The 24613-nt window shown below is 42.8% G+C and overlaps 1 protein-coding gene across 7 annotated transcripts in view; it reads right to left on the bottom strand.

Moving 5' to 3' along the window:
* TACC2 (transforming acidic coiled-coil containing protein 2) overlaps positions 1–24613 on the bottom strand; it is a 115357-nt gene that overhangs the window by 85321 nt on the left and 5423 nt on the right. For 6 of the 7 annotated variants that reach the window (XM_090145599.1, XM_090145600.1, XM_090145602.1 and 3 more), the window contains 4 exons: positions 20949–21077; positions 15773–15848; positions 14426–14485; positions 6017–6189 (listed from right to left, as the gene is read on the bottom strand). In XM_090145599.1, the coding sequence (XP_090001725.1) occupies positions 6017–6189; positions 14426–14485; positions 15773–15848; positions 20949–21076 (437 nt within the window). In that variant the 5' untranslated portion in view covers position 21077. Of the gene's footprint in view, positions 1–6016; positions 6190–14425; positions 14486–15772; positions 15849–20948; positions 21078–24613 lie in introns of those variants that run through there. The other variant, XM_031597365.2, reaches the window with a different exon arrangement.

Below are 24613 nucleotides of genomic sequence, written 5' to 3'. Positions count from 1 at the left end.
ACAAAAGTACCAAAGGAAACAACACCATCTCTTAGAAGCAGTACAGAAAAAACCTTTCTAGAGGGCTACTTCACATGAAGCTAAAGGTTACGCAGCCACAGGGACTGCTGTAATTGTATTGAGTAATAGAAGATGAAGGTCTATCTGTCCTTTTTCCTCCTACTGGCCAGCAGAGCTGCTTGTCACCAGCAGAACCAAAGTCCCAGCCTGCAGAGCCACGCAGCCTGCTTGGTCACCTCACGGCATTCTGTATACCCAAGCTATAGCTATTCAACTACAGATTAGAGTAAAAATGGGAATAGAAATGATGTGGATATCAAATGGATTTATGGAGTTGGGTTCAGGATGAAAGAAGTGGGAGCCAGCTGCCATTTCAGTTCCTTATTCATTCTGTAGCTTTGTTTTCTTACTAATTAACTTGCCAGGATCCTCCAACCCAGAAGCAAGCTCTGCTCCTAGGGAAGAAGCCCTCCGAGCTCCAGGAGGCTGAGTGCTGGAGAAGGAAACACCATCCACAGCAACAGCTCCTCCTGATGGCTTACCTGTGGTTCTTTATCTACTAGTAACTCCATCTGCCAGCTGAGTTAGGAAAGCATGGTAATAAATCCAGGACCAAAACACTGTTAACGTCCATTCTGCAGATCACACATCATGCTGCATTTGTGTTTTGCAGACTTCAAATGACCAAAGTTTCTCAAAGACCTTTTCTCTTTGTCACGTCAGACTTACATTTACAGCTATCAAACATTAAATACTTCTGAACAAGGCTGAATTAGTCACATCCATGAATTTCCTGCTGCCACACCAGTAGCAACTTCTTAAATAGCAGCAAACTTACAACTTCCAGATTCGAGGGGAGAAAACAATTCTCACTCAAGACCCTATCACAGAATACAAAGGTTTTAGATCCCAACCATAATAAATAGCATCTGGATGCCCCCTTTGGATGTCTCCACTGATGTTTCTCCTCCTGCCATAGCTAACAGAGAACAATAAAGAGAAGACATGCTACTACTTTCCACTTTTTTTGTAATCTTGCTTTGCTGGTTGCAGGAACTCTAATGATCAGCCAAACACAGCTGGGAATGACTTAAGCACAACTGATCCTACATGAGGACAGGATGGAATTGATGGCCTCAAAGGTCACACCTCACCCCATTACTTTCCACTGTTTCTAAAAGGAATAACACTACAGGGAAATGACTCCAAGTGCTGAAGATAGTTCTCTCCTTACGAAAATTCAATCTAAATGAAAATACATTAACAATCAATAATTACCTGCAGAGAGCCTGTATTTTCAGACAGCTCAGTACAAAGAACATCAAGCTATGACTAAACTTGTTATTTTCTTTTTAAATACAGGAAAAATGTGTTTTTCTCTTGTGGTTTCTCAATCTCTTCTGCTGGCAATCCAAATGGAAAAACTGCCTTAAAAATTGTTTAAAACATTCAAACAAGAAAGCATCAAAGAATGTTGGAGCTCCTCACAGTTTAGTCAGAGCTCAGGGCAGAAGCAGCCTTTCTGCAAGGAATAATTAATGCTTGTAATAACAGCTACATGTAATTAATATGTAAAAAATAAAATACAGGGCAGCCATACGAAGGCCTAGGTGTATATTTAATGTGAAATATTCAAGTGTCTCACCGCACTTAAAGACATCCAACAGATCCTTCACATGGCTTAGAAGTTAAGCACACATCGATGGGTGTTAACATACTGAATGCTACCCTTCCAGTTACAACAACAAGCAAGAGTGAGTTAAATCTTCGTACAGCCAAGGTGTTTGTTTTATATTAATTACTGAGAAGCTGCTGGTTTGGAAGCACGTGGCAAATTTACCAGTTGATACCTGTAGTTTATTTTCTTCCACCTTCAGAAAGCATTTTGTCTGGTTAAAGTAGACCTGGACCTACACAAGAGCACTGCCAGTTACTGAGATGTTTATTGGGTCAGGGCTGGATGAATTCTCTTTGGTGTGTGCACCCTAAAGGATGTGACAAATTCACAACTCCCATAAATCCTATCAGGACAGGAAGATGTGCCCCAATCGAGCAGCCATCATCACAAAGCCCATTGCATTCTTCTGCCTTCCACAGCAAAGGTGAGGGGACAGGATAAGGCAGCAGCAGCTCCCTGCTCTGTGTGGGAGAAAGCAAGGTGCTCCCAGAGGTTAAACCTTCCCCATGAAGATGATCTAACAACTTAAGATCACAGATAACAGAAGGTTTTCTTTCCTTCTTCGTTTTCCTTTCGAAACATATTGCAAACATTAAAAGGACATTCTGCCTGCCTAGCCCAGCCCAACTAGTGAAGGAAAAGCACCACGTGCTGAAGCCCATGAAGCCCAAAGGTCACAGACAGTTGCCATCCATAACTGATGTGACTCAGGGCCCAAATGGTTGCATTCCCAGGATCACAGCAACCCAAAATCTGAGCATGAAGGGGATGGGCACACAGCACCCTGTAGCCATGGCACAGGCCTGGCTGCTTCTCAATGGTCCCTGTTTGGTTTCTCCCAAGACACCAGAGATGAAGGTTTGCATCTTGAGTTCACACACACAGACACAAAGTGCTGGGGAATTTCACTTAGAGAATCTTGAAAATGAATGAGGAATACAGAAATCATTCCCACATTCCCTTAAAAAAAATAATGAAATAAGAAATTAAGTCAGCACTTTAAAGGCAGAGCAAGACACGATGTGAATTTTCCACTGTAAACAAACACATGAGAAAGCCATCATCCCCGAAGATCTGCTAGCATGAGCCAGATTCCCCCGCCCTCTCTGTGTATCTAAGATTTCAGGAAAAAGTGAAGCAGGAAAATGATCTATAATCCTCCTGAGAACTGTCCCCTCTCCTCCTCTCACCCCCAATCAATTTTTACCTTCCCATCCCACATGCAGAACGAAAGACAGGACCTGCAGTTCTTAGGATATGACCAAATTAGATTGTTCTAACGTGAAGAAAGGGGAGCACAGCCAGGTCTCAGCCCCATCCCTGCCTCAAAGCCAGCAGGATGTGGACAGCCACAAGCTCGGCGCCCCACGAGTCCCCTGGGATGCGTGCACATCAATGGGGCTGGGAATGCAGCCAGTCCATCCACAGAGTGTGCTCATCCCCTGCAGTGCTGCTGGGTGCGTGCCTGCTCAATTGCAGGAAGCACTGCTTCTCCTGGCTGTCCAGTTTGGGATCCTCTGGACACGTGCACCAGCAGTGAGGCATGGTGATATCTCCAGCTCAAAGCCTGGGGCTTGCTAACAGTGCTAGAGAACTTCTGTGAAATAAGCATCTCACTAACAGATTCACTGCTGATGATGCTGTTTTTCAACCTGCAGCACTAGTGACTAGAGATTAAAGAAACAGACCTAAAGTGTTTTAAGCAGAAAGTCACAGACATTCACATAGGATATCAAGAAATACATATCCTAAGAAAGAGCAGTGATGCAGTGGCACAGCTACCCAGAAAGTGGGGGGGGTCACCATCTCTGGGGGTGTTCCAGGACCATGGGGATGTGGCACTGAGGGATGTGGGCAGCGGGCATGGTGAGGTGGGCTGGGGTTGGCCTTATGAATCTAAGAGGGCTTTTCCAGCCTGAACAATGCTGTGATTTTCAATTCCAAAACATGAGGGTTTAAGACTTGCTGGAAACATTCTGAGAACTTGTGGAGGATGGAAGGGAGACACCCAAAAGACTGAAAAAAAGAAAAGCACACAGCTGTTTCCTACCAGCAGATCTTCCATCAGAACACAATAGGCCAGAGGATCCTATCAGTTCAGCTCAGGGTGGAAAAGATGCATTCATAGCAGCACTGAGGAGTGAAAGCTGAAACACACAGCCTGGAATCTGAAACTTCAAAGCTGCTTCCGCTCATTGTCTTCATTTCTGTTGTGGCAGCCCAGATCTCAGCAGCCACCTCAGGAGCCAGGAGTGTGCCAGCAGCTCCAGGGGTACAGCTAAACAGAAAGCAACTGCCTGAGCCCCTGCCCAGTAAATGCTTCCTGAAACAACAGTCCCACAAGTCTCTTCAGAATGACTCAGTGACTCACCCACAACACTCATCTCACAGGAATGATGCTGGATGTTGATGGGTAAAGCTAGAAGTCTACATATAAGCATTCAGATTTTGCAAGGATTCCCTAAGGAACTGCAGCTATGCCGTTCTGTGAGCAATACTCTTAAAGAGTGCAAATGAATCACAACAGTATAGAAATACCTATTTTTATGTATTTATTTATAGAAGTAGACATAGACCCACAGCCTATGTTTCACCCTGCCCATCCCAACACCAGTTCTGACCACGCTGGGGAGTAACAGCACAGCCTTGTGCTAACACACTGCACTCAGCCCATTGCTTTCAAACAACAATCAGACTAACAACCCATTAACTCCACCACCACAAGAAGAGGAAGAAGAGATCTTCTACTCAGAGATAAGAAAATAAACATTTTGAAAACCTGCTGCTGCGAGAGCCCTTGTAACACTTAATGTAACAGAAAGCAGTGATAACAGTGGGGTGACAAAGTCCTAGACTGCAGCAAGTGAGGACAAGCCCAAAAGCAGCAGTCATGGGTGCAGAAATAAAGGAAAGAAGCTGCTCACCTTTGGAAGGCCTCAGGTAGGCAGGGATCTCCAGCAAGATCCCCCTCACCTCCACTGCCAACCCTTAAATGAGGGCTGGGAAGGGGTGGATCCTGGCTCCAGCCCTTCAGGTCACTCAGCTGCATTGCATGCACCTGAGCTCCCCTGGGCTGGCCCTGCCTTCTTGCCAGGTGCTCAATGATTGCTTAAGGCCATAACTTAGTGTTTCTGCTACAGTTCCATACATGGAAGTCAGATACTAAAGCATCAGTATGAAGATTACAGGCACTTCATCTGAATCAATTCTACTCTCTCCCAGTGCCATCACAGCAAGGCCAAGGTCAGCAAAACAAGCTAAGGAACAAAACTCACTGCTCAGTTTTGCAACATGTTCATGGCTATCTGCATTCTCAGAGGAGACCTCCCTAGCAGGACAGACCACTCCCTGTTGTATTAAAACCCACAGTGAGCTCTCCAGCCGAGACCTCACACTCCATATCTCATTTGGCATGACTGAACTCCTTAAACTTCAACAACTAAATAGGGAAGCAGGAATGTGAAGAAACGAAGACCTTATGATTCTTGATGTGTTCTGGTGAATTCCACTTGAAAGAGATGCAGCTAGTCATTCTGCAATGAAATCTCCAGTCCAAACAGAAGTTCAGAAAAACCCTTAAAGAGGTGCCCACAACATAACTGCCCATCTACCAGCAGATTACAGCTATCTGTTCTAAAATGCATTTATCATTCTATCCTGAGGGGCACTGATGATTAGGAAAGCATTCAGCCTCATGTTAAGATCAAGCCAGTATTAGACAGAGGCTTCACCACAGCAGATGAGAAGCTTAGAAGCATGAGAAAATCCAAGTGCTCAAGTATTAATGATTCAAAGAAAGTTCACCCTTTGGGTTATTTAATAGGAACCAAATCACATTGCCTTTTGCCATCCCTATTCACACTGAAAACTATGTTAGCTCTGAAAGTGGATCTCTTGCTTTCATCAGGTGAAGGAAGACATTTAGAAAAAATACGAACAAATATCAGCTGGGTTAATAGTTTTGAGTTACACAGAGCTGAGCATGGCATTTTGCAGTTGTTTACAGTTATGCCTTACTTCACAGCAATATGACTGTGCAAGAGACTTGTCAACATTCTTCTGTCTCAGGTAAGAGTTTATCAGTGTGAGTAAGAAACGTAGAATGTTTAGGCCAATGGTTTCTCCAATAACCAGAGCCTTGTTTACAGCTATGCAGCAAGGTGAGAATGTCACTTTGGTAAGCAGCAAGTAGCCTTGCTTTGGTCAGGTATTTCTGAAGACTGTCATCACCACCATCCATCAGGATGATAGATTTTGAATAGCAGAAAAAAGAGCAAACAAGCCCCAGCTATCAGCAGGATTTTGGTTATATTAACAGGAAGAAGCTTTATTTCTTACCTTGCAGGCCCTGCAGTCAGAGGAGATTCACTCCCATCCAGTTGCACAGCAGCAGGAAGACAATCTGAGACGTGCTGACCTCCAGCTCTTGCCACACTGTTTTCCTGGGGGCTCCTCTTTGTGCTGTGCCCATCACCTGGCAGTTGGCCTAATTCTGAGTCCTGTAGAGCACTCTGGAATGAAACAGGACAATTCAGATCAACACTGTTCTTTTGGAGTGCAGGAAATCCTGGAGGATCTGATGCAGTTTTGCTGTGTCGTCTGACAGACAGCTCCTGTGCACATGTTGTTGCTTTGATGGAACTTGCAGGTTCCAAAGCCAAGCCTTTTTATTTTCATTTTTTCTAATGGCAGAAATAAGGAAGGAATTGGTTAAGCCAAAATTAAACATAAAGGACAGAATGGGGAGAGTAGAATGCAGCAATTGTTCTAAAGCAGCTCAGGGCCTTCCTGACCCAAGGAGCCTATCACTGCTCTTTTCCCAAGCCTGGCTAACACTTACTTGCTCAGTAACTTTGGAATTAATTTAGAGACAGTGCCAACGTCAGACATTCCAACACTCAAATCCAAGCCCAGATTATTTCCCCTCCCAGTTCACCAACGCTCAGAATGTCTCTGAAGTGAGGCAGGTAGCTTGATTCACTGCCATGCTGCATTTCTGTGATAGCACCCATAAGAAACTGTCATTTCTGCTGTATGGCTATGGAAATGTATTACATAAATCTGGTAAAGCTAACCCTCTTCTCACAGGTAAACATTTAGAGTCATAGAATTGCTCACATTGGAAAATACCTTAAAGATCATTGAGTCCAACCATGACCTAACCATACCACTCTAACAACCCTCTGCTAAATCACATCCCTGAGCACCACATCCAAATGGTTTTTAAACACATCCAGGGATGGTGATTCAACCACCTCCCTGGGGAGCCTATTCCAGTGCTTAACAACCCCTTCTGTAAAGAAGCTTGTCCTGATATCCAACCTAAACTTACCCTGGTGCAACTTGAGGCCACATCCTGTCACCAGTGAGACCAACCCTGCTCTGCTGTAAGCACCTTTCTGGTGTTTGAAGAGAGCAATTTATATAGGGTCATCAACCACAGATGAAACATACAAATCCACAATGCTGATGCAAACTGCTGGTTTCATTCTGGGTAGGAGAAGAGCCCTGCAGGGGCAAGCTGTGTCCATGGGGTGCTACCACAGAGCCCAGGGGCTGTTCATAGCAGACAACTTATGGGTATTTTTTTTATGTCTTAGCAGAAGCATCTTTGCAAGGTAAAGAGAAAGCTTGGGTTTATTTTGTTCTTGATACAGTCAGTAGATTTCCCATGGTGGAAAGCCATTGTTTCCAAAATTATGTGTCTCTGTGAACATGGCATGCCCTCACACAACCAAAGGCTTCTCTCGATGAGAGCCAGGAATGGGAGACACCCAGTGGACAAGGAAAGCCCACGTAATGAGCAACTGAAAAGGTCAGGGCACTCAGAGTATGAAAAGACTTTCTTTAGATTCAAGGCAAATTTGATTAACTCTCATATCCTCTGCCTCCCCCCAGAGGAACCCCCTCACTACTGCTCTGTTTGCAGAAGTCCCCTTTATCACACTGCTTTCCGTTTGGACAGTCCAAGGGCTCTGGGTTTCATGACTGTTAAGCACTTACCCAGCATGTGCTGATATCTGGCATTTGGAGTATTTATCTAAGTATATACATTGGCCCTAAAACAGCATATTGCAAAAAACTTCTATGCTCAAGTAAATTTGTTTTTTTTCAGCCAGAAGAAATAGGAGAAAAATATAGTTTAGTTAGCATACAGGGTTTTGTTTTGTTCTTGCAGCATTGTTTTAGGAAGATTTGCTTTTGTTTGCATGAGAAAGTTTGCAGAGAATTCATTTCAGCATGCATAGATGTGTGCAGAGAGAACAAACTGACAAAAATGCATTATTTATCACATGGATACTTAGAATGGCCAGGGTTGAAAAGGACCACAATGATCATCTGGTTCCAACCCCCTGCTGTGTGCAGGGTCACCAACCAGCAGACCAGGCTGCCCAGAGCCACATCCAGCCTGGCCTTGAATGCCTGCAGGGATGGGGCATCCACAGCCTCCTTGGGCAACCTGTTCCAGTGCCTCACCACCCTCTGGGTGAAAAACTTCCTCCTAATATCCAACCTAAATCTCCCCTTCTCAGTTCAACACCATTCCTCCTTGTCCTATCACTATCCACCCTTGCAAACAGCTGTACCCCCTCCTGTTTATACATTCCCTTCAATCAAGGAAAAAAACAAATGGGGGAAATGGTATTTCTGGGGCCATATACAGCTGGACCCAAATATTTTTTTCTGCCCTTCTACCATCAGCACCTCTATTTCCTTCAGCTGAAAAGCACTAGGCTCTCAGTACCACACAGTGCTTCCCAGTGACTGCTCTTACATGAGATCAGCCACCTCCTCATCACAACTAGGGTGTATCCCTGTTAGACAGCACCTACATGCCATGACTTTTATCTGCTGTTCTGCCAAGTCCTAACATTAAAAGAAAAACACAATGGGAGAGGCAGATTGAGAAGATGAGAACGACTGCAACAAATCTCAGTTCAAGAGATAATTAAGCGTGCTATATTGAAGACTACATCAACATTTTCCATGGATTGTCAAGGCAATGGGCTTTTTTAAAAATTATTTTATTTCTATTACTATTATCTTGACAGCTTTGTGCTTCCAGGAATCTCCTGTTTAATTACTTATCATCCATCCCTAAACAACTGCAATCAGTCACTGGAAGACCCAAGTCTTGTTCAAGTTCCCAACATGACCAAATTTAACAGATAATCAACACAGTCTCTGCAACATGGCTCCTGTTAGAGCAGCAAGAAGTTCAGCTATTGACAGCTGCTTCCTTTCTACCCAGGCAGTTGGGTGCAGGAACAACCAAAAAGCAAAGCTGTCCTCTTGTCTTGTCACCCAACAGCACATTTGGCCAGGAAATGATGTTCTCAAGGGAAGCTCAAGAGAGGATTTTAACAGTAATGTGTAACAGAACTTACTGGCCTTCTACATTTAGCTTACTAATTAATTAATCACAAAAGAACACGCTCTGTGAATCTGTGCCAGCCAATGGGAAAACGTAATTCCATTTCTCTATCAAGCTTTTTTTAAGAGAGTTATGCAAATCAGGATCTGAACTTGCTTTACAGAGCATGTTTCTTTAGTTTTTAATGAACATCTGTGGAAACAATTAACAAGAGCATGTTTTTGTTCAGAAGGATCATCAGAAAGCTGATGTCAGATGAATTATTTTTGATGTTTCAATGCACACAGTCTCTGAAGTGATTTACTGCAGAAGATGGCAGCTAAATCCACCCTGCAGTCAGTTGAAATGTAGCACACTCCTGTTCAAAAGGACTCTCATTATGGAAAAAGTAATTGAAAGACTTAATGAAACAACGATATTAACAATCAGAATACATGGGCTCTCAGTAGTTTTGCATCTAACATTAAAAAAATAACAAACTGAGTTTGTCACAGAAAATACGCAAACAACAGAAGGAATGCCAGACAGCCTACATCTGAAGTCACACTCCAAGCAAGTGACCACCCTGCTGCCTCCCTCTCTCCCTCTAGCACAGCAACAGCCCCTCTCCCAGCTTCCCAGCACAGCATCCCTTCCTGCATGCTGCCCTTATGGCAGGCATGAGCATGCCCAGCTCTGGCTGCACCTGAAAGCAATCATGGAAGAATTACATGTAGTTTCCACTCTCAGCAGCTCCCTGTGTTTATGAGGGGAGGAGAAGCTGGAACAAGCCATAATGAATTTCAAATGATAAACCAGAACTTACACTAATCCATGTCTTCCCCTACATGCTTTTTAAAGTTTATTTTTAAAGGTGAGGCTGTGGCAAGCACTGTTCATCAGCTCCAAGCATCCCCATCAGGATTGCAATTTGAAAGCAGTCTTTGGGAGCTCCCTTTTGGATCCAGTACAGTTACCAAGTACTGAATTAGATTTTTCAATGTTAATGTCCTTAGTGATCTGGAGAAATGCTACCAAATTAGATAACGAATGCATGTTGCTTTTAAAATCAGAACTTCAGTGAAATCAGCAAAAAATACAATTCACAGGGCAGGAACTGACTGGTCACTGATGCATCAGGCCAAACTGGATCTCCGTTTGAGATATGAAGAATTACACTAAAACTTAGTTTTGTCACAAGGCAGGAGAGCTGAGTTCTGTTTTTAATGAAATCTGTGCAGCAACCTGCATGGCTCAGCACCTGCCCATTGCTGAGAGCAGCTGTTAGTGAGCATTTCTTGGTTTTTCTCCTCACACTGACAGTATGCCAAGCACTGCAACTATTTGGTTAGTTGGATGTAAGTACTACATGATAATGGGAAATCTCTTTCTGGGAGATTTTATACATATAGAATTTTGCAACTGGAGTGGATTTTTTACTCTATCAGTAATGATGTTATTTGCTGTTGCTTCTGGCTTGGTTAATTTGTCCCTCTCAGGAGCAGTATTTTATGTTCATGCTTTTTCTAATTAAAATCCTCAAAGTGATTGGAATACAAAAAACTGGCTCTTGGTGGAAGTCTCATTTAATCTGCTTCCTACAAACAAAACATGCATGAGAAAAGCAATATGGTAACAGCAGCATTTGAATTTTTTTACATTGTAGGCACTGATGAGCTTTTCCTAGAGAAAAAGAGCTGCTTTCTTCCTGAGAAATAAATCCAAACCTAAACACTTTCGTTGCAAGCATAAACATTTTCATGCATATATGTAAATACACATGCTAATAGATATATGTCACCATACTATCCTTCGTTTGGCACGCTTTACAGAATACACAACTTCCTCTAGGCTACAGCAAGACCTTCAGGCTTCACAGCCCACGTTTCCAGCCCATTGAGGACACTAACAGTTTATCTTCAGGTCCCTGTAACATCAATGTAAGTGTCTTCTCAATGACTTGTTCTTGTGTTTAAGTTATGTTCATAGCACGGGCCTGCACAGAGCTCAGTGGAACATGCTACACAACTCACTCCATGGTTCTTGTTAATCTCATCTTTCCATTTGCTTATGTCATTGAAGTTTAGCAGGCAAAGGAGAATTCATAGCTCTCTGCGTAAGTCCATTTGCTTCTTCACAGCTTTTTTTTATCTTCTTTTGTCCCTCTGCTAACAGTTGAATGAATACCTAGATTCTTTTCTTATGGACAGCAGGTGTATGAGACACACCGAGAAAGAGAGGGGGTCAAGTTGATGATCTGGGAAAAGAAACCTCCATCTCCACATTTGTAATTTAAAGTTGTTTTAGTTAAAATTATTCTTAAGTTATTAAGAACTGGTACAATTTGGAGAAGATGCAGTCAGCCCTTAAATGGGGTCTAAGAGAGGTGCAGCCAGGCTCCATCCCTTCTGGTCACACAGCTGAATTGCCTTCACCTGTGCTCCCAGGGCTGATCGTGTCCTTTCCCCAGGTGCTCAATCAGTGGTTCAGGCCATGACTCAACAGTTACTCAACATGTAACCCATAGTAGTGGAAAACGTTGGCCAGCCATTTTCTCACTATTTCTAAGTAGTGAAATATGGGGAATAATTATACAACTTCTTTATAATTGCATAGTATTTTTCTTTTCAGTCTATACCCATAAATATACATTTCCCATTAGAAATGGTGGTGGCTTTACAGATGTGAAGATAGCTCTAACCATTATTTCAGAAGGGAAGGAATAGATTCCCAACTTCTTTTTCACAGTGCCTTCAAATTAAGAACCCTTCTGCAACTCTGAATCTTCATTCTTCTTTCATCTCCCCTCATTCATTTAAAGAGAAGATGAGAACAAGTACAATCATTATTCATTATAGCGAGAAGTGACCCAGAATCTGCTGCACTTGTACATATGGATGTATAATTCTCAGAAAACAGACTGTGTTCTTTTTGTGTGAATTGGAACAAATGCTTGGTGTTACTCACCAAGAACATTAGAGCAGTAGTAGTTACTGGAAGTAAGCATTAATGAATGACTGCACATAAACTAGAACTATGTAAGTACCAGCAATGGGCACATTGCCATTGCCACTCCATAGAAGACAAATGTTGACTAAAAAGATGTAGAGCATGCCTGCTGATTTGTGCACTCTTGATGTGCAACGGGTGAAATGGAAGGAGTGAAAGAAAGTGATAACTCGGAGAGTAGAATAAGTATCCCATGTAGGGTGACTGTGTACCTCATTAAAATGCTATTGGCACAAAATTGTGTGGAAAATTGGGAATGCGTGTTTGTTGCCAATTGAAAATAAGCAATGGAATGTATACAGATGTTATTGCACTATTCGAGAGGTATGTAAACACACAGTATGAGCACCACAGCCCAGAGGAATTTGCCTAGTTATCCATGGGAATGGAGACTGAGGGCAGGGAAGCTGCTAGAGCACTCGCTGCATTCTGTGCTAATCCCATAATGCTGGGATCTGCAAGAAGAAACCATGCCAATTAACTAGATCCACTGACTTAAGTAAGTTGAAATATGGGAAAAGTTATAATGTGGCATACTAACTGCAGAACTGGGCAGCAGTCAGATTTGTTTGTAACAATTAAATGGAGAGACTCTAGCAGGATCACAGCATGACGCTTGAGACAAACAAATAAACCCTTAAGAAGTTATGGCCCCTCCAGCAAGTATGCATGTGTTACCCATCTCACACATCTCACAGCAGAAAGCAAACAAGAGCACACAAAAAAGATAACCACACATTAGGATTTATGAGTAAAATGAAATGAACAACATAGATGAGTAACAACCAGCTTTGTCTGGCTCCCTACTTACTCGGAAAATGAGGAGAAGAAAGGATAAAGCGAAATAGATAGCAATGATTTCTGTGGTAACTGACTTTGAAATTCCCTCTCCCACTGTGGGGCAGAGTGCTGGCTGCCAGGAGCTCATTTCAGCAGCACCTTCAAAGGGCTTTACAAGTGCTGGATGACTTGGGCTTTTCTGGAGTCATGGGACGGGCTGTGAATGAAGATGATGGCTCTCCTCCTCAGAACTCTGAGTAGCAAGAGCTAAAAGCCTTGGCTACCATCACTGCGTATTAGACAGTCTGTCCTGTTGTAGCTCTAGGAAGGTTTGTGGTGCCCAGTTGTTGGTTAGTTTTGTTGTAGTAAGCTTGGCTTCCTTTATAAGTGGTGCTTAAAAGATGGCACCTGAGCCCATCCAAACATCTAGGGTAGCAGTAATACATCAATCTCTACGAAACTAGGAGCCTCGTTCTGGCTGTGTAGGTGATTTCTGAATACTTTCCAGAAAATTTGGGTAAAACCCGAGGACTGGCCTTGCCATTCCTCAGTACCAATGGTTGGCTGAAGAGAGATGTGTCTGATGGGCAACGCAACTGCTGGGGTCTTGAAGGGTCCCAGAAACTGTAGTACTTCTGCGAGATTCCCACTGAAGAATACTTCCTTTCCTTCCCATATATATCCTCTGCTAAATCAGGGAATCTCTGTTCTTCTGGCTTCCTTCTTTTTCAATTTAAACATATTTATCTTCACATGGAGTTTTGTTTTCAAGGAGAATGCATCCTACAAAGCACTTAGGTTTAATTCAGCATAAGCCCAACATGCTTTGCCACTGACAGGTCCTTGTTTGGAAGCGAGATGCATCATGCTAATAGGGCAGAGCACAAGCCTAGAATCTCTCAGCAGTTCAGACTCTGTGCACTGCTGGAGCAAAACAGAGCATGTTTACTGTATGTAAAGTCACTTTGTTAAATACACTGCTGGCCCCAGCCTCATTTTATCTGTTTATTATCCTTGCTCATTTCTACTAAATTTACATTATATTTTCCTTGGAATCCGATCTTTAAAAGACAGATTGGGTATTTATTTTTCTGTAAGTGCCTACTACGTTCCTCATAGTAGCATATTTATCCTGCAGATCTTCCCTCTTATTAAATAAGTTCTAAACTTAGCACAGATTCTCTCAACTTTAATGCAAACCATGTGTATGGCTTCTAAAGGGCTCAGCTGAGAGCTAGAGCTGGGGAATGATGTTCTCTGATAAATACATAAACAGAAACAACAACTCATGTCAAATGGTACTGCCTATAACAACATCCACAGCTCTACTTCAACTGTGGGAGAATGGAAAGGGAGGCCAATATGCAAAGAGGGTCAAATACAGGCTGTTACACTTAAGCATAGATTGCTACCAAAGAAAGAAGTTAAAAGAAACCAGATTTTTTTTTACAACTTGCTGAAAACTTAAATGTCACTGCCTAGCAAATTCGCTGTTAGTGTCAAAAAACAAAAGCCAAAAGCAGACGCATGAGAAAAAGAAAAGCCAAGCCTGATGCTAACATTCTGAAATGCAAACCATGCAAACCAGTTTCATCATACACTACCTGCTGTGTTCCTTGGCTTGGCGGCATAAGGATGACTTGATTTGCATTGGGAACTTCTGACTAAAAATAAATGCATTTTAAAATTCCAGTCACTATAACAATTTTGACTAATTTTAAGGGGTACTTTCTCAGTGAATGTTCAACAGATTAAGTAGCTTTTAAGACGTTGTTATTATTTTCTGAGTTTCAAAAACATCCTAAGTGAAAGAGAAGAAATTCCCATTATTTATGTAGAATCATAGAAATCATAGAATCACCAGGGTTGGAAAAGACCTCTAAGGTCATCCAGTCCAACCATCCTTCTATCACCAATACAAGTGAAGTTACTTGTGTTGATTTGAATGAATACATCTTCCTGTCCCTGACTCTTAAAAAATGTTGTGACCAAACCCTGTGATAACAACACCACTTGGCCAGAACAGCCAACAGTTACAGCAGAACTCTATTTCAAATACCTCTTTACGACAAAATCTGGCTAACTTTGAATACAGATTGTTGTAGAGGGCCCACTTTGCCACGCACAAGGTACAGTGGCTTTACTCAGACCTGAAGAGGAAAGAAAATGAACCCAAATGCATTTTGCCATCTACCATAAGATGTGGACAAAGAGAGGATGAAACATTCTGGTATTTTAACTGCTGAAATAAACAAATCACAACTTTTATTCAAATGCACAGCAACATAATATCTTCTGATACAATCGTACATGGCCAACTGCAGCACATGGCTTCCCTTCAGTCCTACAATTCAAGGAGAGATGACCAAACAGCAATGCACATTAACAAAGCACCCTTCTTCTCACGTAGATATGAACTCTGAATCAGCACACCAAGGTCACTTGTCGACAAGAACTACTGTGTGTCAGAGCCCTGGGGGCACTTGGAGGCACTGCTGGCCCCCACGGCCTCCCCCACCCTGCCTATGGCCCTAGGGCCCATTCTGGGCCAACACGGCGTGCTCCACATCAGGCCTGCACAGCCATGGGCTGACAGCCAGCACCCATCTTGGCCCATCCCCATCCCTGGGAGGGCCCATACCTGGGGCTGTCCCTGCTGCTCTGCTCCTGGTGCTGGGGACAGCCCTGAGCGTTCCTTGGGATCCCCACAGCTCCTGTCCTGCAGGCAGCAGCCACCTGCATGGTGCTGAGATGTGACGGAGCATTATATCATCACCAAATTGAAAAACAAACAAACAAAAAGTTGCCCTCAATTATCACTGACTGCAATTAAATATGAGTGTAACTGGGAGCAGGAGATAAACACGAGGCAAATAGTTGGTGAAACAGATTTCTGCAAGGTTTGCTCTCTGGCAGTAGGGAAGGAAAAGCAATCATGCTGCCACACTCACCTGATTTTCCACACTACTGTTCTCATTGCCCATTCTGATGCTGACGTCCAGTATCACAGAGCAATTAAAGAGGCCACTGGAAGAAAAGAAAAAGCTCTTAGTTTTCTGTTAAAAAAATAAAACAAAAAAGCTAAAAGCTATAAATTCTGGAGGAGCATCATCTCAGTCACCTTGTCTGCTGCCCCTCCTGACCTTCAGTTCTACAATGATTTTAAATCACAGGTTAGGGACGAGAGCTCTTTTGTAATCTCTGCCTGCTGCCTTTCCCACACTGGCTCTGCTTATGCTGACGGACACTCCCTGAAACTCAGCTTTGTTGCTCTGCTTCTGGATTATCCCATGTCATTTGAGCAGAAAGGCATTTTCCTTGCCAAACCTCCTTTGGATGGACAGCCCATATGAAAACTTTATTATGTTAACTGTATTCAAACCACTTTTCTATCCTGGAGACTCTGGACTGAACTGCAGGCTCACTCTGCCTAGAACCACATTATACCTGGCTGTTCCTGTAACAGAAACAATTTCCCACACATGCCCTGAACTTTAAAGAGGAAAAAATGTATTTTTTTTAAATCCTTATTGCTGAAATCCTACCATGCTTTTTCAAGGTAATATTCTACTCACAATTTTATGACCTAAAACACGTTTTCTTTACACTTGACAGGATCTGCCCACTTTAATTACTATTGGTTTTACACTGGTTCAACTCTAATTACTTAATTTCCAGAACAGTCAGCAGCAGCTCTGCAGGCAGTGCCTCCCCAGGCTCCATGCTTTTGCTGTGTTTTAAAGGCTGCTCAGAAGGAGTGCACACAACAGAGCTGCAGACATTTACTTCTTGTTGTAGACGTTTCATTTTGGAGCTCAGGCATTTAAATTCGCTGTAGTTGTATCCTCAGATGGGTGAATATTACACACACTCTCCCTTCAATTTTTATTTTTATTTATCTAAAGAATGTGAGATCGGTCTGTGGCACACGTCAAGAAAACCTCCATTAAAGCCAGGCTGACAAAGAAAGATTGCACGTTGTTAGCCAAGAAAACCATATAAGCTTTTAAGGAATGTTATTACTTATTACTGCAGCACACTTTTTTTAAACTTGAAAGATTACTCTTCTTCACAGCAGGTTTGGAGGGAGAGGAGTTCAGCGTTGTGCTCATAAGCTATGCTCTGTTTAAACTTGAGTGTCTGCAGGGGATACACCGGTGCTTGAACTTGCTCCTGTTGAAATCCCTGGGACCTGCATTGCACTTCTAGTGATTAATTAGCAGCCCTAGCTTTTATCTGCTATGACTACTGCCAAATCCTCTGCTGTTTTAAAGTAGTCCTGGAAGTACATGGAAGACCATAGGCGATATTTTCACAGCTGCCGTTCTCCAAGCACGCAGTGCTCTATCACCAAGTGTGAATGTGCAAAGCTTTTCAGGTGCAGCTCAGTGAAATGCTCCAGGACAACAGGTTAAGATTATAATATTTTAAATGTGTGTTGTTATGACAGCATTCTCATCCACTGAGCAGTTAACTGAGGTTACAGTGCATAGGAGGGAAACAACTTCTCTACAACAACAAGCTTCCCCCAGCAGCCACACGCTTCCTTAGCAGAGAACAGACTGGCATTTCCATCCACTGACCCACCAGCTTTTCTTTTCCCAGATGCTTTTCTGCTCCCACAGACATCATGTGGAAACCAAAAGCTCTCATTCCCCCTATGAGCACTCACAGTAAGAACAAAAGCTGGGGAAAGAAAGCAGCTCTCCAAGTCCTCATGTATACATCAGTGTGCAATGGGGTCTTATATATTGATGGAAAATGCAAATTCTACAGCTTTTCAAAATTTGTCAAGTTCATCAGTGGATTAGGCAGCATATGAATAGTGCTGCTCTATTTATTTTAAATTAAGCCCAGTGCATAATACGGTTTTGAGGCTTCTGCACCAATGCCAAGATATTGACTGTTAATAACAGCAACAACAGATAGAGGTTGTATTTGTCATATTCACTTGAAAGCAAAAATACTTTATTTATTGTTTTTTATTAAAATGTTCAGGCACTAAATACAAAATTACAAAAAACGTGGCTCAAAGTTTAGCTGTTGAAAATTTCCACCAATGTATCATGTTGTGTTTACCTCCTCCTTTCTCTGCTTAAGAGTATGAAGTTTCACAACAGCCACACAACTGCACATTAAAATTTTCCCAATAATAAAGATAAAAGTGATAAATGAGGAATAATGCATATATTTTCCATTAATCACAGAATCATAGAATCATTAAAGTTGGAAAAGACCTCCAGGATCTTCAAGTCCAACCGTCGATAAGTGAGAATGATAACAGTGAGAGAATTGCACTACCGAGTAACAAAGATATTTCTTCAAATTACAATCTTATTTCCATCCTTTTTACATACATTGTTTTTAAAATGATTTCTCAATGCACAAGCATTGCTTACACTGTAAAATATGTGAGCTTTATCATATGTATGGGATTTCAAATCAGCGTTATAGACATGCTAAAAATCCATTCATAAAATAAACATGGGTTCACCGAAAGATAATCTTTCTCATCTTTCTGCACTATCTTTTGCAATTTACATGTCATTATTAAAATTCTTTTAGCACCACGTATCTCAAAAATGGCTCACTGGTACCAACTTGGACATCAGCCTACAGAGACTTCTGTATATATACAGCAGAAAAACCGCTTCCCTGAAAATGAGAGAGAGACCATTTAGCTTTACACTTACGTTCTGGCACAACTGGGCAGTGCTGGGTGCAGCGATGCTTTCAGAGCATGTCTTCAAACCCTTTCTCCCATCTTTACCTCGTGGGTTTTTGCCTTATTTTCCTCCTGCCTCTCCTCGGCCCAACATGAAATGTAGGCTTTCTTTCAGGGACCCACCTTCATAACCTGCTCAGCAACCAGCCTGCCTCCACCCCAGGCAAAAAGCAAACGAGTTATTCCTCCTCCGCCCGACCTCCCCCTGCTGTGGCTCTGCCTTCCATAAATCCTCTGCTAATGGTTTTCAAATATGTCAGCCTGGAAAAAGCAGCCTTTGGTCAAAGCATATTTGACTGCTGGTGTCCCTTGGTCGATGGTAGGAGAGGTGCTTCTTGCACTGCAGTTCTGCACGTGTTGCCAAGGGAAAATTAGTACTGGGGGGAATATCTGCTCTGCATTTTGTTTGTCTGTTTCATGTTGCCCTTCATTTTATCTCACTACTGTTGAAAGCTCCTCTTGACAGGACAAGGGAAATTGGTTTCAGTGTAGAACAGGGGAGATTTAGATTGGATATAAGGAAGAAATCTTTTATGACAAGGGCGGCGGGGCAGTGGCACAGGCTGCCCAAAAACACAGTGATGCCCCTTCCCTGCAGACACCCAGGGGGATGGGGCTCTGAGCAGGTGATGGAGCTGTGTGCATCCCTGCTCATTGCAGGGCGTTGGTTGGACCAGATGGCCTTTAAATGTCCCTTCCAACTGAAATGATTCTGTGATGCTTTGAAATACCTGTTAATAGTTGCTCCGTTCAAGTTATGCTGAAATCACTTCCAGTGCAATTGTCCGGAAGGGAGGAGATGTGACAAAAACCCTTTGAAATGTGATGTTGCAAGAAGTACTGGTTTATGGACAAGCTAATTGCTGTTCTTGATGTGCATTGTCTGTTCAAGCACAGCTTCGCTGAGGGGTTCTCAGAAAGACAGCTGATAAGAGAAGGTGGTGCAGCAGTGTTTCATTAGTGGTAACTCCAAGGGATTAACGTGTTTCTGCCCTCACCAGTGGTATTTGATAGTGCACACAGCAAAGGAATAGCAAACTGTTGGGTTACTGTGCCTGGAAGAGCTGCAAGGCAGCGTTGCTGAGTCCAGCACACCCAATTCCTACCTGACATGAATGAGAGGCAGGAATTTCATGTGCATCTATGTGCTGGGCCTGGCATTCCTGTGGTCTTTCTCTGCCTCGGTGTACAAACATCTGGCTTGAGAGCATGAGGTATGTGAAGGGCTGGAATGAACAGCTGCCAGAGTGCCCTGCCTTTACAAGCTCGTGTTTCTTAATGAAGTCAGTGAAGCCTCCAGCACTATGGTAGCACATTAATCCACAGTTATTGGTCAGAATTCCGCAGGTCAGAAACAAATTATTTGTATTTTCTGAGCTTTTTCAGGTTTCATGCTAAGGTACATGTGGATAGGTTTGGTGGCATGGGGCTAAGACAAAGTGTCACATAAATCTGTGCTACATCTCAGAGAGCTCAAAATGAAAAAGTCACAGTCTATAGTGAAGCTCTGGAACTAAAATACATGAAAGCAGCTGTCAGATCCCCTTTGTTCTGTTCTCCCCATCCTTTTTCATGATCGAGAAAATTGAAGTTCAATCAAATTAAAGTTTTAGTATGTGCTTCCTTAGAAAACAAAATAGAATCACTGTAATATTCACTGCCTATAGACAATACATAATGAAATGTTTTTGTTTAGGCTCTCTGCCATGAATTTAAGAACAAGGATCCTGTGGGAGCTCAGGGAAACACAAGCCTGACAGTGTATCCTCACTTCTGCTAGTTGGATTATTTCCTCAGTGCAGAAACTGAGCTCATATTTGGTGCTATTCCATTTCTAAGGCAAGAGAATGCCACGAGGTGAGAGCGAGGCAGCTGCCCTGCAAAACAACGGCCTGGCACACATATCAGGGAAAACAACCTTTTGGTAGTCACTCATGATTTCTGGTTATGTATTTGTCTTTTTTATCAACACGTGTGCAAGGGAGAAGGCCTCTCTCTAATGGGTGAACCTTGAGTAAGTTTGCAGAGCCACGCAGACAGCTGCTCTGCTGCCAGCAATGAGTCACGAGGGAGCGACAGACACACTGTGAGCAGCAACTGCTCCGAGCTCCGGGCCCAGAACAGCTCTGTCAGACAACACTGACATTACGTTTTGGCCTTGGACAGGGCCTCATCAGTTTTCTGACCCACTCTGGTGTCTCAGGCCCTGTCCCAACTATGCCAAGCAACCTCTACTCACTTCAATTAGTTCCAACTTATGCAGATGCTGCTCATCTGCTCTGTACCGGTAAGAAGTCAAATCAGTTTGCATAAACCATGACTTGTGAGAGCACTCTTCATCCTCTGATGTCTCAATTTATTCTTTTTGATTTCACGACGGATGAAGATGAAGAAGTACTCACACTGGGCTGCTTTCCTGTGATCCTTCATCCACACCTCTTCCTGCAGGGAACTCCAACTCTTTCTTGATCAAAAGAGGATCTAACCCAGGAGGATTGGAGCACTCAGAGTAGGGGAAAGCACAGCTCATTCTGAAAGGTGAGGTATGTATCTGGTTAATGAATTAAGCACTTCAGTAAGATCCAAACAGTTTGGCATGAATTAGTCTATTTAATCCTATTACATACAATATTTGGCATAATTACCAACCACACACTACTCAGACACCTCAGTTTTATCCATAGAATAAATGCTACCTAAAGTATTTATATGGGACAATTTAGTATGAGCTCAGTTTGCTCGATGGTAGAAGTGCTACCAAATAAGACAGAACATTTTAATGTTTCTTACTTGTACGTGAGAATATGACACACCGAGCAATAAAAGACTGCTGGAGCACTGAGCATGAAGTCATGCACCAGCTGTTCTTGCAGGTAGGAGGAAAGAAAAGGGGAGTGTTCAGAATTTTACTCTTCTCCGATCTTGATATCACTGCTATAAAATAATTTGTATTTTCTGCGTATCAGAATAAAGTTGTAGAGACTTCTGAGACTGACTGACATCCTTCAGCCCTTGTTTCCTGCCCAATTCTCGAAGGGCAACCATCAAGATGTGGGAGGGAAATCATAATCCCATCACGACAGCCGGTGAACACGTAATGATTGAAAAGTGCACAACTTGGTGCTGCTTAGCAACATCAGCAGCTGGATCTGCTGTAAAATCGTGCTGCTGCTTGGCAACAAAAAGCTGAGCTGGCCTTTCGTGAGACTTGTGAAACGGTGTTTTGCTGCTTGCCTCCCAAAAAGAGTCAGAACTCACTCACTGGACTCCATGCTCAGGTAGAAGGTGGCTCTGTGGGTCCAGCTCTGCAGTGCAGCCTGGGCTGCTGGGCAGTGCGTGATGTGCAGGAGGAGGAATGGAGGCACTCTGAGTACCTGCTCTGATTTTTTTAAAAAAACAAATTAAGAAAGTTAAAAACGATTCTTCCTATTTCAAGCTAATTGCCAGCAGTATAAGAACCTGGCATGGAAAAAATCTGATCTATGGCACTCCACCATCGCTTCCCATCAGGCTGTCCAAATTAGCAGTACTTTTAAGCAGAAGTATTTCTAATTAGAAGTACTTCAGGACATTCCCACGCCGTGGGTGTCAATGCAGCAGGGAAATGCCTGGGGCAGCAGCGGCAGTCAGGCTGCAGAGAGGGAGGGAAAGTATTTTGCTATGGTGTGAAAGCTGCAAAAGATATTGTGATCCAAAATGTTTTTGATGGGGTTCAAGGTATCGAAAAGTTTAATTCGTGCTCAGGGCTGTGAAGCACTGTTAAGGCGGCAGTGACAGTTTTATAAAGTGTCATTAGGAAGGTGTCAGTAGGCATAGCACCCCTCCCTAAGCAGCATGGAGATGATAATTAATTTTATTTACATTTTACCCAAGAATATTTCCTTCATGCTGAAAATAAGCCTTTCATTTCAGATCTTAACTAAAAGTATTTGGCGCAATTTGAGAGTGCAAAAAATGTATGTCTAAATATCAGAGCATTTCTCTCTCCAAACCACACTTATAACAGCATTTTTCTTTTTTACCAGGTTCCATGCACAGAACTGAAGGCTGTTGGAGCTGGGGAAATGCAGCCCTGAACTGTAGCATTGAATCTCCAACTGTCCATACCCAGTTCTGGGCGTGGAGAGGAGGACAAGGACTTCTCAGGTAGGTTCCCAATGCCACAAGACTGTGAACAAGGCTTGGAGCTGCCCCACATATCTCAACTGCTGGTCTGTGCCTACCATCACACAGGGCCGCATGTGATTTCCTTGTTATTACTGCCTGCCTTTTGTAAACAGCCAATTATGATTGATGACAAATATCTCACCCATATTTAATCACGAGACATGCATGACTGTGTAACCCAGGTCCACAGCCAACTTGGCAGGGCGCACGTTTGTTTTTGCACTCTGATGTACAGTCATTCACTCAAAGGGAAGGATGCGTGCTCCTAAACCTCAAAGATGAGGCAGAGAAACATTCCTCTGACTTGGGGTGAGTTCTGGAAGGGGTGTTGGCACCTCTGGAGTGAAGGGCACATTTTTGGAAGCACTGACAGATAGTTGTCCTGCTGCAGGGCACAGGCACAGATCTGGGATGGTGGTAAACAGCTCAGAGACAAAAATCCACATTATTCTCATTCAAGATGTGCTGTGGTTTATCAGTCATGAGAACAAGCTATGAAAACAAGTCTCTTGGGAGACTGGTATGTCAAGATAATTTGTTAATAGCACGTCCTGGGCTTGGTTTCAGACTCTCGTCCAAGCAAGTGCACCAGGTCATGGCAGGGCTAATGCTGGAAACTGAGTCACTGGCCTCTGAAACAATCTTGCACTCAAGATAGTGTTGGGAAAGCCATGTGTCATTGTTTACAAGTAGGCTGAAGGCAGCTGAAAAAAAATATATTTACTTTGTAATGAAACTGTGGAGTAACACCAAACTTCTGTTCTATGAAAACTGTTACATTCCATAAGCACAATGCTTGCAGGTAGGTATGATTGGTGATGGAAGTTCTTTACTGATTTACAAAGCAGGATGACAATGACAACACTTTGCAAGGGGAAACTGAGGCACAGAGGGCTTGAGTGATCAAGGCATCAATATGTTGTGTAATCCTGGACTGAGTCTGAAACCAGGGCTAATGTTCAGCACTCAGAACAATGTGTATAGACTGCATTAGGGACTTTTCTCAATGATGTTACACTGATTTAACCTTGCACAGAAAGACCCCGCTGCATTTCAGGGCTACAGGACCTAAATACTTCCTTTAGGCTCATTTGTAAGTGCCAGCCAAGAACGTTTTTCTGCACAGCAATGTCACATAGGTATCATTAAAGACATCACAAACAAATAAATACATAAAGCAGTAAGGCTGAAATCCATTTGACATGCTAAAGATAATAACAGCATAATAATGTGTGCTTTCTTATTGACATTATAACTCTTCCTTCATCTTTATAACGTTATTAAAATGAATGTAATGAGTGCACGCTTAAGGTGAATGTCAATTCTATACCCATTTTTCCCCTTGACTCTGTTGACTCAACTAAGCAGGCATGCAAAACAAGACAATGAGGTCAGTTAAAGACAGTGTCTGAATTCTATATGATGATCTGGTGACAGTGATTGGTGCCTAAGATGCATTTACTCTAAACTGGAGCTCTATGTTTGCTCTTGTGGTTGTGTCTTTTTTAAGAGATGATCTAATGGTGGGAAGGTGCCCTAGCAATCCTGGGGTGTTGGTGGAGATAAAGTTAACTAAGCCGCTCGCTGTTGTTACAGATGGCACAACTCTTCATCCTTTTGACAGACATAAACCTAATCAGCTTCTCCTAACGACAGATTTAAACTCATATAACATATTGCCTTGTCCAGCTGGGCCTACACTATTTATACTCATGTTATCATTTTCCAATAATACAAACAATATCCAGTTTCAGAATTTCGCTCTTCATTTACAGGTGTATTTTCTGCATTAGTGTTTCTCCCATCGTTAGCAAATACTCAGGGCTCAGGCTTTGCAGGATTTTACCTCAGTCTTGCTTTTGATTTGGGAGGGTTCCCTGGAGACCAGGCTCAGAAAATA

The sequence above is a fragment of the Phasianus colchicus genome, chromosome 8 (genome assembly GCF_987193195.1).
Source record: "Phasianus colchicus chromosome 8, bPhaCol1.hap1.1, whole genome shotgun sequence".
Classification (NCBI taxonomy): domain Eukaryota; kingdom Metazoa; phylum Chordata; class Aves; order Galliformes; family Phasianidae; genus Phasianus; species Phasianus colchicus.
This window is presented reverse-complemented; position numbering and strand designations above follow the sequence as displayed.